Raw genomic sequence first — 14,191 nt, forward strand, 5'->3', positions numbered from 1 at the left:
CCTGGCTGCGGCTTAATTCCGTGAATCCCCAAAAAGAATCGTTCGCTTCCTTTCGTGAAGTCTCAGGGAAATCGGAGGGTCAGTGAGGGTAGGTGGCATTGAGGCGTTAGTAAGTTATCCCCTGGTGCTGTACAGAGGGGGCTGTTCGGCCCATCAACCGCCGCGCTGGCTCTTTCCGAGCATTGTCCGATTAGTCCCACTCTTTCCCCATTGCCCGGCGAGTTTCACCTTTCCCCTATTTACCCGATGTCCGTTTGAACGCGAACTCCCTCGATCCCAAACAAAGGAAACACTCGAGCTCAGCCGACACAGAAGATGTTTCTAAATTGAACCCAACCCCTGAACCAGCTCAACAGGTCTTCAGGGTGGTCGCTCGTCTACCTGATGCCAAGAGCACACATTTGATGTATGCTGGATGGAAGAGCCTCACTATTGGGTAGATGGGTCCGAACCATGTGAGACAGCAGTGTACATAGCGTGTGACGATTCCATTAACCACGATTAGCCCCTCCTCTGTACTGCGAATCTAAGGAGCAAAGACCAAGTCAGAAGCAAGAGACAAAGGACAATTAACCAGAGAATCACGGGAGGAGCTCAATTAATCCCCAATCACAGTTTGACCCCCAAACACGACCGATTGGAGCGGAGTTAAAAGGTGCAGAAAGGGAGTTTGGGGTCACGTCAGTCAATCTTCACAGGCAAGGTACGACACAAAGGGGAGTCACAACGTTACAGGGCATTTGGTAGCGGTGTGTTTCGGGATGAACATTCTTCCAGGAAATTTTGGAATAATCAGTGGGAAAATTGGATTCCAGCCCAGAGCATGCTGCAAGGATCGATCACCATGGGAAAAAGCACCCAAGACTGGAATAAATTGAGGGAGCGTTAGAGAAACGGTGTTTGTGAAGGTTCCAATTAAGGGAAATTGATCATAAACTCATTTTGATTCCGGCAGGGTATTCCCAAATGGTGCAATCTCACAGCGTAACTCCCCACCTTCAGAGTAAACTATCTACCTCATATAGTCACAGTGCTAATTTAATCCCCATCGTGCCTCAACCCCTGAAAGTAGCATGTATTTGGGAGAGGGAGAGAGAGAGAGAGAGAGAGAGAGATTGCTGGAACGTGGGATGGAAAGAGAGCGAGAGAGAGAGAGAGGACGAGTTGCACATATATGGGAGGGAGTGTGTGCTAATTGTACTTAACTATAGGCAGACGTGGCATTAACATGAATCCTCATTAAATAGTGGCAGTATGGTTAGGACTAGGTTTACAATGTATAACAATGAATGGGATTAGATTGGGATTGATACAGGGCTATGGGGAGAGAGCGGGGCAGTAGGACGAGTTTGGGATCGATACAGGGCTATGGGGAGAGAACGGGGCAGTAGGACGAGTTTGGGATTGATACAGGGCTATGGGGAGAGAGCAGGGCAGTAGGACGAGTTTGGGATTGATACAGGGCTATGGGGAGAGAGCGGGGCAGTAGGACGAGTTTGGGATTGATACAGGGCTATGGGGAGAGAGCGGGGCAGTAGGACGAGTTTGGGATCGATACAGGGCTATGGGGAGAGTGCAGGGCAGTGGGATTTCGTAACTAGCAAAGGGGTGACACAGACATGTTGGGCGAAGTTCCCTCCTGTGTTTCAAATTTAAATGGTTTAAAAACAAATAGGGGTTTTGCAAGTTCCTCAAACATTGGCTATTAATAGAGTGTCAACACCTACATAATGCGGTAAACATGAGAGATCCTGTGTCAACTGATATTTTGTTCAGCTATTGTGTCTCGAGGTGTAAATCTTGCATCTCGGTTGAGTTTGTGCCAACGACCTTACATACATTTTTTTAAAATGGAAATCGAGCAAGTGCTCGAAGGCAAGGGAACATGGAATAACCAATCCCTCCCCACCCAGGACTTTTCCTTTCATTTCCATTCATCGGAGACCTCCAGCAGAGGTCCCAGTCAGCTAGTGAGGCGGAGGTGGGGAGGGGTTGCTCATAAAGCCTGCGCTGTAGGCCCAAGCGGGAGTAAGGTAACCCAATGTTACTCATACGAGAAAAAAGGTGTTTAAAAGCGCCAAGCACATCCAATAACAAAATGTCATGGGAGGTATTGCCAAAATATGTTTGGAAGTTTGGCTCCATCTTGAAAACAAACTCATTTCTTCACCTCGGGGCATGTGATTAGGCTTGGGGGTCGACCCTCGAGGTGCTCAGTTTAGGCTTTTATTCTGAAGCACCATCTCTTTTAAGCGATGGTACCGGGACGTAGGGAGCGCAGAATATTCCAAATGCAGGAAAAAAGGCAGTTAAAATAAATTAAAGGGAATTTGGTGGACTTCTTAAAAAAAAAAGGGAAACTTCCTGTATTTAAAATGAATCTACAGCCGGTGAACACGGGCTGTGGGAAGCTTCCTGCGGCACGTCTGGGGAAACTCATTCGACAATCTAGCACTGTGATCAGGTGTTAGGACCTCTGATAAATCAGCCTCTAAACAAATATCTTCAATCAGCAGGGGTGGAGAGAGAGAGTGTGTCCCTGCAGAATAGGATTACTGTGTGGTTCAAGGCTGACTAGTAAGAGACACATGCACTAGTGTTGACGAGGTGGTGATGTGGGGGGGGGGGGGCGGGGTTAGGGTTCAGAGTAACTTCACCCATTTCCCCGAGTGCAGAGGGGGAGAGAAAATTAAGAAGAGTGAGGGAAGGAGAAAGAGGGGAAAGAGAGAGGGAGAGACAGAGAAAGTGGAAGAAGACAAAATAAAAAGAAAGTTAGTGATTCAGAAAGAGGTGATGGAGAGAGGCAGAGAGAAAAAAAGAAGAGATAAAGTGGAGGAGAAAAAGAAGAGAACAAAAGACAAAAAATAAAGTTAGTCAATTAAAAAGAGAGCAAGAGGAGACAAAGAGATGTAATAATAATAATAATCGCTTATTGTCACGAGTAGACTTCAACGAAGTTACTGTGAAAAGCCCCTAGTCGCCACATTCCGGCGCCTGTTCGGGGAGGCTGGTACGGGAATTGAACCCACGCTGCTGGCCTTGTTCTGCATTACAAGCCAGCTGTTTAGCCCATTGTGCTAAACCAGCCCTAGGCAGGCAGAGAGAAAAGGGGGAGTGAGAGGCAGAGAGAAAAACAGAAAGAGGCAGGGAGAGAGAGCGAGGCAGAAAGATAGTGAGGGCAGAGAGGGAGAGAGAGAACAGAGAGTGGAGGGGGGGGGGGAGGAGAGGGATAGAGAGAGAGGAGACAAAGATGTAAACAGGAAGAGAGAAAAAGAGAAAGAAAGAGAGCGAGGACAGAGAGCGAGGCAGAAAGGTAGTGAGGACAGCGAGGGAGAGAGGGAACAGAGACGGGGGTGGGGGTAAAGAGAGAGAGAGAGAGAGAGAGAGGCGGGGGGGGGCATGCACTGACAGCAATCAGGAACCGAGAGCCAAGGTGCAGAGTAGTGCGATTCAATGTGCTCCTGGGTTCAACCTGTTGAATTGAGAGCTGCGCCAAAGATCAAAGTTCCAACGTCAACACCAGCCAAAGGCCCCAACGTCAAACTGCTGCAACGTACTTAGGGAGAGGCCATTAGTGGCTGACGGTTCACAAGATATTTTGTCACAACAAAGCCAGAGCAGGGGAAATGTTTAACAGAGAGCGAAGGCAGCAGGCGTAACAAAAACACTCATCTGAGCTTTTCTCTTGCTACAATCAGTTCAATGTTCATCGCCACGTGAAGCCGTGATTACATGTTCTTCCTGAGCACATTGTAAAGGGACCTCATTCAGGGCCCAGTGAGTGAGGGGGGGTGGGGGGGGGGCACCTGCCCTTCTACGTGGCAGGATCACCCTATACCCAACTTTTTCCCACATTTACCCCCCAAAAGAACTTCTTTCACCCCAGACCGGGTCACCCTGGAGGCGCACCGGGACGAACCCTGGCCAGCCTCATGCACGCCGTTTCTGATGGCCCAGGTGGCCATTTTCTGCCGGTGAGGAGGGTGGCATCCTGGCACTACCGATGCCACTTTGGCACAGGCAGTCTGGGACTTCCACCCGGGCACCCAGGTGGCACTGCCAAGGTGGCAAGCTAGTGGTGCCATGGCGGCATTTTGCCGGTGCTGGGGATTGGGCCTGGGGGTGCCCTGCCTTTATGAGGCGGGGTCTCAAGCACCCCACCCCCCCCCCCCCCCCAACAGGTGTTCTTTTGGGGGGGGTGGATCCAGGAGTCGCATAGGGGGATCAAGTGGTGCCATTTTTAAATGGGACTAAGTGCGGCCTTGGCATGGCTTTCCTCGCCAAGGCCCTGTCATGAAGCAGAGTTGCGTTTAATAGCGGGGGTCATTCTCAGCACTTGGGAAACACCCAGCTAACCGCACTCGACATGAGACTCTGTTTCATTTCCTTCAAACCACGCCCAAGGTTAAGGGCAAACTGATGGACGAGAATGTCTCACCAGAATTGGTCAACGAGAGGAGGGCCTGAGATGGGCCCTGGAGGAGGCCCATCCACCCAGCACCTTGGAGCTGGGAAATGTGCCAATGGAGCTGGTGCCATTCCTCCCCATCATTCAACAGACCATACCTGGGAAAGAGAAATGGTCAAAGAATTTGACTGGAGGCCCAATCTTTTTTGATGTCCCCCTGTTTTTTTTTTTCTCCCCTCCATGGTCGCACACAGCAGTGTTCTGGAGATTGATCTTCAATCCCTGGAGACTCCAGGCCGATCCTGGTGGGTGGGTTGGTACCACCACAGACACGATGTGTCAAATGGCCTCCTCCTCCGGCACTGTCGCTGCTTCTAACGCATACCGCAATTTCAAGTTGTTTCAAAGTGTTGCTAGAAGCAGTACTTTCAATCCATCTCGTCATCCAAACGTACGACTAAGGAGTACGACATTCGGCCCCTCGAGCCCATTCAATAAGATCACGGCTGATCTGTTTAGTGTTGTGTTCCGCATTCCCACCTACCCCCGAGAACCTGTGATCCCCCCTTGCCTGACAAGAATGTATCTACCTCCGCCTTAAAGATATTCAGTGAACATCCTGCCCCCCCGCCCCTCCCGGCCTCCATCGCCTTCTGAGGTAGAGTTCCAAAGACGTACCACTCGTGAGGAGTGTGGGGTGGGGAGTGGCCACTGGAGGGGGGGGGGGGCGGGGGGCAAAGGCGGAGATACGTCCATGGTAATGGTGGGGGGAGCCCTGATACCTGTGTGGTTGGGTGGTCGGGGGGGGGGGCGGGGGGGGGGGGGGATTAACGCCTCCGAGCCGCATGCCGCCTCTATCAGGAGCCACCCTGCCGGAGAGTGACAGTGTAAACCAGGCCCACTCACTTTCTTCAAAGAGGCTCCAGATCGGGAGAGAAAACTGGTCTGTGCAACTGGAGAGCTACAAGCTGGTTTTCAGTCCCAGCTCGACACTTTGGAAAGATCTAGCAAGATTCTGCCCGGGTGTCTCACCAATGCCCTGTGGTCTTGTGAGAGTACCTTTATGAAATGGGTGTTTATCAGTGATGTCAGAGTGTGGGTGGAGCTGGGCTGTTTGTCAGCTTTTTACTTTCGTTTTAGGCTGTTTGCTGCAGGGTGTGTTTTAGTTTCGTTTTCAGAGCTGGATAGCTGCAGTCACAGCCAGAAGGGGTATGAATCTCTCTGTAATCTACAGACTGTATATCAATCCTTTGGTGATTTAAAACTAATAACTGCTCTCAGTAGTGACTTTAACCTGATGTGCTTCTCTTTAAAGGTTTTTTTTAAAAAAAGTCTTATGGATGTTAAAAGGACAGCTTAAGGATTACTTAATGTTGTATTTGGGGGTTGTATTTGAATTAAAGGTTGCTAAGATGTTCACTGCATGTTTTAAAAAGGGTAACTTGAGTTCATAGAATAAACATTGTTTTGTTTTGCTTTAAAAAATACTTTTCCATTTCTGCTGTACCACACCTGTAGAGTGGGCCGTGTGCTCCCCATACCACAACCTATTAAAGGATGTGGGTCAGGTGAACTCCATGATACACTTTGGGGTTCTCTAAACCCTGACCCATAACACTATAGCTGACGCATAAATTTCTTACTTTTATGTTCAATTGCTCTCGTAATAAAGGATAACATTACATTAGCCTTCTGGATTACATGCTGCACCTGCACACTAACATTGTGACTCGTGCACGAGAACACCTAAATCCCTCTGCCCCTCGTCATTTTGTATTTGTTCTTCATTTAAGTAATGCTCTGCTTTTTTATTCTTCCTGCCAAAGTAAACAACTTCACATTTTCCCACATTATGCTCCATCTGCCAGTTTTGTCCACTGTCATGTGAGAGTACCTTTAGACATGGGTGTTTATAAATGGGTGTGTATATAAATATCTGTAGTGAGAATGCCTTTAAGAAATGGGTGTTTAGAACATAGAACATAGAATATTACAGCGCAGTACAGGCCCTTCGGCCCTCGATGTTGCGCCGACCTGTGAAACCATTCTAAAGCCCATCTACACTATTCCCTTATTGTCCATATGTCTATCCAATGACCATTTGAATGCCCTTAGTGTTGGCGAGTCCACTACTGTTGCAGGCAGGGCATTCCACGCCCTTACTACTCTCTGAGTAAAGAACCTACCTCTGACATCTGTCCTATATCTATCTCCCCTCAATTTAAAGCTATGTCCCCTCGTGCTAGACATCACCATCCGAGGAAAAAGGCTCTCACTGTCCACCCTATCCAATCCTCTGATCATCTTGTATGCCTCAATTAAGTCACCTCTTAACCTTCTCTCTAACGAAAACAGCCTCAAGTCCCTCAGCCTTTCCTCATAAGATCTTCCCTCCATACCAGGCAACATTCTGGTAAATCTCCTCTGCACCATTTCCAATGCTTCCACATCCTTCCTATAATGCGGCGACCAGAATTGCACACAATACTCCAAATGCGGCCGCACCAGAGTGTTGTATAGCTGCAACATGACCTCATGGCTCCTAAACTCAATCCCTCTACCAATAAAAGCTAACACACCGTATGCCTTCTTAACAACCCTCTCAACCTGGGTGGCAACTTTCAGGGATCTATGTACATGGACACAGAGATCTCTCTGCTCATCCACACTGCCAAGAATCTTACCATTAGCCCAGTCCTCTGTCTTCCTGTTATTCCTTCCAAAATGAATCACCTCACACTTTTCTGCATTAAACTCCATTTGCCACCTCTCAGCCCAGCGCTGCAGCTTATCTATGTCCCTTTGTAACTTGTAACATCCTTCCGTTTACTACTACAGTGATGTCAGAGAGTGGATGGAGCTGGGCAGTCTGTCAGCGTTTTACTTTCGTTTTAGGCTGTTTGCTGCAGGGTGTGTTTTAGTTTCGTTTTCAGTGTTGGAGCTGAAGCCAGACAGAGCAGGTGTACTGTTGATCTCTCTGGCATGAAAAGACTATCTCTTGATCACTTGGTGAATTCAGAATTATACATGTTCTCAGTAGTGCATGTAAACCTAATATGCTTCTGTTAAAAGGTGTTTCTTCTGTCTTCTGGATGTTGTTTGGGAAGTTTTTAAGGATTACTTAAGTGTTGTATTTTTTGGGCGTTGTATTTGAAGTGATGGTAGCTAAGATGTTCACTGGATTTTTAAAAAAAATTTTTAAAAGGTTAACTTGAGTTCATAGAATAAACATTGTTTTGCTTTAAAAAACACTTTTCCATTTCTGCTGTCCCACCCCTGTAGAGTGGACTGTGTGCTCCCCATACCACAATCTAGTAAAAGTTGTGGGTCAGGTGAACTCCATGATACACTTTGGGGTTCTCTAAACCCTGGCCCATAACACCACTCAAAACCTATCTATATCCATATGTCTTCGCAACATATCTGAGGCCAAATCACCAAGTGTCTTTAAAACAGAGAGAGATAGGTTTTTGATTAATAACGGGATCAGGGGTTATGGGGAGAAGGCAGGAGAATGGGGATGAGAAAAATATCAGCCATTATTGAATGGCGGAGCAGACTTGATCGGCCGAGTGGCCTAATTCTGCTCCTACGTCTTGTGGTAACGTACATTCGTACCTATCTTTGTGTCGTCTGTAAGTTTCGCAACTCTGCCTTCGCTCTCCTCATCTAAAGAATTGATATAAATTGTAAAAACTCGAGACCTCAGCAGAGACCCTTGCGGGACTCCACCCATCACATCCAGCCAACCAGACAAAACCCATTTATGCATACTCTTCTGTTTTGTGCCAACTAGCCAATCTTCAATCCAGGCTAATATGTTACCCTCTGCACCCATGACATTTTTATTTCTTGCAATAACCCTTGGCATGGCTCCTTTATCACTTCCTTCTCAGGTCCTCCGTCTTGGTCTGTATGTCCTGTTCCCACCCCCCACCCCCACCTCCCCTCTTGTTCATTCCTCTACTCTTCAGGCTGACTAAAACTGGATTGAGGCCCAATTGGACTGTGCTTCTTGGACACGCTGAAGTACCATTTGAGCACGGGTGTGTTCAATATCCCTGCAGGGAGACTTTGGGCCGGATTCTTGGCTCGCTGGCGGCGGGATTCTCTATTCCCGCTGCTTGTCAACGGGATTTCCCGTTGAAGCCACCCCGCCCGTGGGCGAGGGGTGCGCTGCCGGCAGGAAAAGACAATCCCAACTGCGGGAGAATTCTGGCCTTTACCGCCTCACGTCACTACTTAACACCAGAAACAGGGCTCCCTTATGATTCAATGGCCCAGATTTGATTTAATACCTGAAGCCAGTAGGACGGGCTTAATGTACTCGGGGTGAAACAGCGAGATTAAAGGCAAAGTGGGTCCGAACCACGTCTTCATGATGAGCGGGAACGTTAAAACCAGCTCCGCGATCTTCCGCATCCCTTCCTCGTCCGGATTGATCTACTCACGGGCGGAGCGGAGAAACAAAGGGGCAGGTTACACATAAAGCCACAGGTGGAGCAAGGCAAGCGATTCATCAACCAACAAAAAACGGTCAAGTAGCAGCGACCCAGGCCGGGAACATCGTTCAGTATAAACCAGATACACACACACACACACAAACTCCGGGAGCAGGAACTGCGAGGGAGTTACAGGAATCTGCACCCCTCTCCCCACCCTCACCCGCAGTCGCTACACCCCAGCAACGAGACGAGATGTTTCGGACAGACGTACCTTCACCTTTCCGTTAGATCCACAAACACCTGAAAATGTCACATACCTGCAAGTCCTCAGTAACCTGAATAAAATAAAACAGGTCAGAGGGAAGGGAGCGCGGAACCAATTTAATTTAGCAAATTCGGCACGGGGTGGGTGATGAAGTAAATTCACGAGGCGGCATCTCACGGCTCGACACAGAATGGTTCAGTGTGTGAGAGAGGAAGCACATTCCTCAGCCCTGGATTTAATCAGACCCCAAATCCTCTCTATCCACATGCGTCTCATGCTCATTCCCAGCATTTGAGTTTAAGTTCCTTTGGCCCCTTTAATTTGAACAAGGACCATCTCTGCCCTCTTGATGGGCCCAATCACTGCTCATTGAGGGACTGCTGGGCCCAACCCCCCCCCCGAATGGCGGAGCAGGCTCGAAGGGCCGAATGGCCTCCGCCTGCTCCTATTTTCTATGTTTCTAACTTGGACGGTGAAGCCACCGGTCGCGTCACGAGGACCGAGGACCTCGTGAGGAGCTGTGGATCCATAATATGACCACAAGACGGAGGAGTAGGACGTTCGGCCCATCGAGTCTGTTCCGCCAAGGAGCTCGTGACCCATCTGATAATCCTCAACTCCACTTTCCCGCCTTATCCCCATAACCCTCGATTCCTGCACTGATTAAAAATCTGTCTCTCTCGGCCTTGAACATACTTAACGGCCCAGCTCTACAGCTCTCTGCGGTAAAGAATTCCACAGATCCACTCCCCTCTGAGAGAAGAAATTCCTCCTCATCTCTGTCTGAAATGGGCGACCCCCTTTCTCTGAGATTCTGCCCTCTGGTCCTAGACTCTCCCACAAGGGGAAACACCCTCTCAGCATCGACCCTGTCGAGCCCCCTGAGAATCCGATATGTCTCAGTAAGGTCGCCTCTCATTTTCCTAAACTCCAACACGTACAGGCCCAACCTACTCAACCTCTCCCCATAAGGATACCGGTACCTTACCACATGGGAGTCAGATTATGGTCGGTCATTCCCTCTCCCAGGGCTCCACGTTACTTTTGGGTTCTGCCATGTGATGGGGAGGGAGGGGGGGGGGGGGGGGACGGACGGACGGACCGCACAACCTTCCTGTGGGGGCGGGGAAGCGCGGCTCCTACCATTCCCAGGTGCCCCATCAGCCAACTCCGCCTCGGGGGGCCGTCGAAACACTTCAGCCTCCTGGAATTCTCCCAAAAACTCCTCAGAAGCTCCAGGACGTAAAGAGCGGACCTGACGAAGGTGCCCAGGGCCAGGGCGATGATGATACACCACAGGTAGGTCCGCATGGAGCCCTGGCTCAGGGGTAGCTGGTCCAGCGTTGGCAACATCCTGTCAGGAGAAGGAGGAGAAGGCTTTAAGAGAGGATGCAGAGAAGATTTACGAAATGGGTTCCATGGATGGATGAGGGGCCGCCGTGACACGGATAGTCTGGAGGAGCCAAAATTTGATGGAAGTGTTCAAAATCATGAAGGGTCTGGACAGAGTTGAAAGGGAGAGATTTTTCCCGTTGGTGGAAGGATCGGGAACCAGAGGACGGAGATTTAAGGGGATTGGCAAAAAGAAGAAACAGGCGGAAAACCATGTTTTTACACAGCAGGATCCCAGCCCTGAAACCACTGCTCGAGAGTGTGCTGGAGGCACAATCAATCGAGGCCTCGAATACAGAATTGAATAATTTACAGGGAGGAAAGGCAGGGCAAGAGCGACTGGGAGCGTTGATCCTGCCGAGAGTCAGCTCGGGCCCATTGGGTCAACGGTCTCCTCTCCTGTCCTGCAACTCTTCCCAAAGATGCCAAACAGAAATTTCCGGCCAGCCACCAGCTTTAATGTTAGTCATAACGCCCTCTCCCCTTATCCCCGAATTCCCCAAGAGACCAACAATATGTCTCTTCCAGCTTTAAATATATTCAACGACGGAGGAAGTGAAACAAATCACTGTTCTAACATTCACCTGGTCAATTTATGTTTCGGAGCCACGAGGTCATGTTGCAGCTGTACAAAACTCTGGTGCGGCCGCATTTGGAGTATTGCGTACAGTTCTGGTCGCCGCATTATTGGAAGGATGTGGAAGCATTGGAAAGGGTGCAGAGGAGATTTACCAGGATGTTGCCTGGTATGGAGGGAAGATCTTATGAGGGAAGGCTGAGGGACTTGAGGCTGTTTTCGTTAGAGAGAAGAAGGTTAAGAGGTGACTTAATTGAGGCATACAAGATGATCAGAGGATTAGATAGGGTGGACAGCGAGAGCCTCTTTCCTCGGATGGTGATGGCTAGCACGAGGGGACATAGCTGTAAATTGAGGGGAGATAGATATAAGACAGATGTCAGAGGTAGATTCTTTACTCAGAGAGTAGTAAGGGCGTGGAATGCCCTGTCTGCAACATTAGTGGACTCGCCAACACTAAGGGCATTCAAATGGTCATTGGATAGACATATGGATGATAATGGAATAGCGTAGATGGGCTTTAAATTGGTTTCACAGGTCGGCGCAACATCGAGGGCCGAAGGGCCTGTACTGCGCTGTAATGTTCTATTGTTCTAATGTACCTGCTGGCTCAGACATAGGAAACACCACCTGTCAATTCCTGGAAAGATAAATAAGTGAGCCATGTTTAAACCCCTCAGATCCTTGAACTGCAAGTCATTCATTCATTTCCCTTACTGGGCTGTGATTGACAGCTTACACACACTCACACACTCGTCAGCCTTGCTCCTATTTCTTATGTTCCGACACCATCACCTGTACATTCCCCTCCAAGACACCCACCATTCAGACTTGTAAATATCTTGCCGATCCCTCATCGAGTCATAGTCACAGAGTCATAAAGCTTTACAGAACAGAAAGAGACTTCAGCACATTGTGTCTGTACCAGCCGTCAAGCACCCATCTATCCTATCCCATTCTCCAACAGTCTGTCTATAGCCTTGTCTGCTTTGGTGTTTCAAGTGCTCTTCTAAATACATCTTAACTGTTGGGAGGGTTCCCGCCTCGCCCACCCTTTCAGGCAGCGAGTTCCAGGTTCCCAGCATCCTCTAGCTGAACAGGTCTTTCCTCAAATCCCCTCCAAATCTCCTGCCCCTCATCTTAAATCTACGCCCGCTGGAGATTCATCTCTACCAAGGAGAAAGGTTACTTCCTAACAACCCTGTCTACGTCCCTCACAGGGCGGCACGGTGGCACAGCGGTTCGCACTGCTGCCTCAAGGCGCCGAGGTCCCGGGTTCGATCCCGGCCCCGGGTCACTGTCCGTGTGGAGCTTGCACATTCTCCCCGTGTCTGCGTGGGTCGTCTCACCCCCCACAACCCAAAGATGTGCAGGGTAGGTGGAGTGGCCACGCTAAATTGCCCCTTATTTGGAAAAATTAAATATCATAGAATTTACAATACAGAAAGAGGCCATTCGGCCCATCGGGTCTGCACCGGCTCTTGGAAAGAGCACCCTACCAAACTCAACACCTCTACCCTATCCCCATAACCCAGTAACCCCACCCAACACGAAGGGCAATTTTGGACACTAAGGGCAATTTATCATGGCCAATCCACCTAACCTGCACATCTTTGGACTGTGGGAGGAAACCGGAGCACCCGGGGGAAACCCACGCACACACGGGGAGAACGTGCAGACTCCGCACAGACAGTGACCCAAGCCGGAATCGAACCTGGGACCCTGGAGCTGTGAAGCAATCGTGTTAACCACTATGCTACTGTGCTGCCTGTGTCCCTCATAATTTGATACACCTAAATTAGGTCCCCCCTCAGCCTTCTCCGCTCCAAGGAAAACAACCCCAACCTAACCATTCGCATACAAAATGATCAGGGGGTTGGATAGGGTGGACAGTGAGAGCCTTCTCCCGCGGATGGATATGGCTGGCACGAGGGGACATAACTTTAAACTGAGGGGTAAGAGATATAGGACAGAGGTCAGAGGTAGGTTCTTTACGCAAAGAGTAGTGAGGCCGTGGAATGCCCTACCTGCTACAGTAGTGAACTCGCCAACATTGAGGGCATTTAAAAGTTTATTGGATAAACATATGGATGATAATGGCATAGTGTAGGTTAGATGGCTTTTGTTTCGGTGCAACATTGTGGGCCGAAGGGCCTGTACTGCGCTGTATTGTTCTATGTTCTATGTTCTATAACCAGCCTCTCTTCATAGCTGAAACGCTCCAGCCCAGGCAACATCCTGTTGCATCTCCTCTGCATCCTCTCTAGTCCAACCATGTCCTTCCTATAGTGTGGTGACCAGAACTGCACACAGTACACTAGCTGTGGCACAATGAGTGTTTTGTACAGCTCCATCATAACCTCCCTGCTCATTCCTCGGCCAATAAAGCAAATTTATCCCATAAATCGCTGGGTCAAAATCCTGCAACTCCCTCCCCAACAGCACTGTTGCTGTACCTACGCCACTTGGACTGCGGCGGTTGGAGAAGCCGGCTCTCCCCCCCCCCCCCCCCGTTCTCAAGGGGCAATTAGGGACGGAAAGAAAATAAATGACAGCGACGCCCACAAGCGGTGAAAGAATGAAAACAAGTCTGACCAGGGGTCAGAGGGACAATGAATAGAGTCTTACTGTCGGGAGTGTGGCATTGGGCCTAAAAGCAGAACCAACCCACGCATTAACTGCAATTTAACAGACGTCGCCTCTGTAAGCTGATTGGAGGGTACTGGCAGAGTCATTGTCACAACACTTCCTCACCCTGTTAAATTCACTTTTAAAATTAGGTTAAAATAAAGTTAGGCACAGTTCCTCATTTGTAGAATATAATCAAACAGGATAATTGCACAATTATACACACACACAGCACTGTGCACAGTCCCTGTTGGGCAATGAAGTTACTGTGAAAAGCCCCTAGTCGCCACATCCCGGCGCCTGTTCGGGTACACCGAGGGAGAATTCAGAATGTCCAATTCACCTAATCAGCACGTCTTTCGGGACTTGTGGGAGGGAATCGGAGCGCCCGGAGGAAACCCACGCAGACACGGGGAGAACGCACAGACAGTGACCCAAGCCGGGAATCGAACCTGGGACCCTGGCGCTGTGAGGCA

At 49.4% G+C, this 14,191-nt stretch overlaps 2 protein-coding genes across 5 annotated transcripts in view; both read right to left on the bottom strand.

The window, feature by feature from the left end:
* LOC140403402 (uncharacterized) overlaps positions 1 to 14,191 on the bottom strand; it is a 960,939-nt gene that overhangs the window by 804,172 nt on the left and 142,576 nt on the right. The window lies entirely within an intron of this gene.
* The window catches only part of cyp4f3 (cytochrome P450, family 4, subfamily F, polypeptide 3), an 83,536-nt gene that overhangs the window by 55,444 nt on the left and 13,901 nt on the right, over positions 1 to 14,191 (bottom strand). For 3 of the 4 annotated variants that reach the window (XM_072491260.1, XM_072491258.1, XM_072491262.1), the window contains 2 exons: positions 10,262 to 10,472; positions 8,707 to 8,851 (listed from right to left, as the gene is read on the bottom strand). In XM_072491260.1, coding sequence (XP_072347361.1) covers positions 8,707 to 8,851; positions 10,262 to 10,471 — 355 coding nt within the window. In that variant the 5' untranslated portion in view covers position 10,472. Of the gene's footprint in view, positions 1 to 381; positions 527 to 8,706; positions 8,852 to 10,261; positions 10,473 to 14,191 lie in introns of those variants that run through there. The other variant, XM_072491259.1, reaches the window with a different exon arrangement.

The sequence above is a fragment of the Scyliorhinus torazame genome, chromosome 27, assembly GCF_047496885.1.
Source record: "Scyliorhinus torazame isolate Kashiwa2021f chromosome 27, sScyTor2.1, whole genome shotgun sequence".
NCBI classification, from domain to species: Eukaryota; Metazoa; Chordata; class Chondrichthyes; order Carcharhiniformes; family Scyliorhinidae; genus Scyliorhinus; species Scyliorhinus torazame.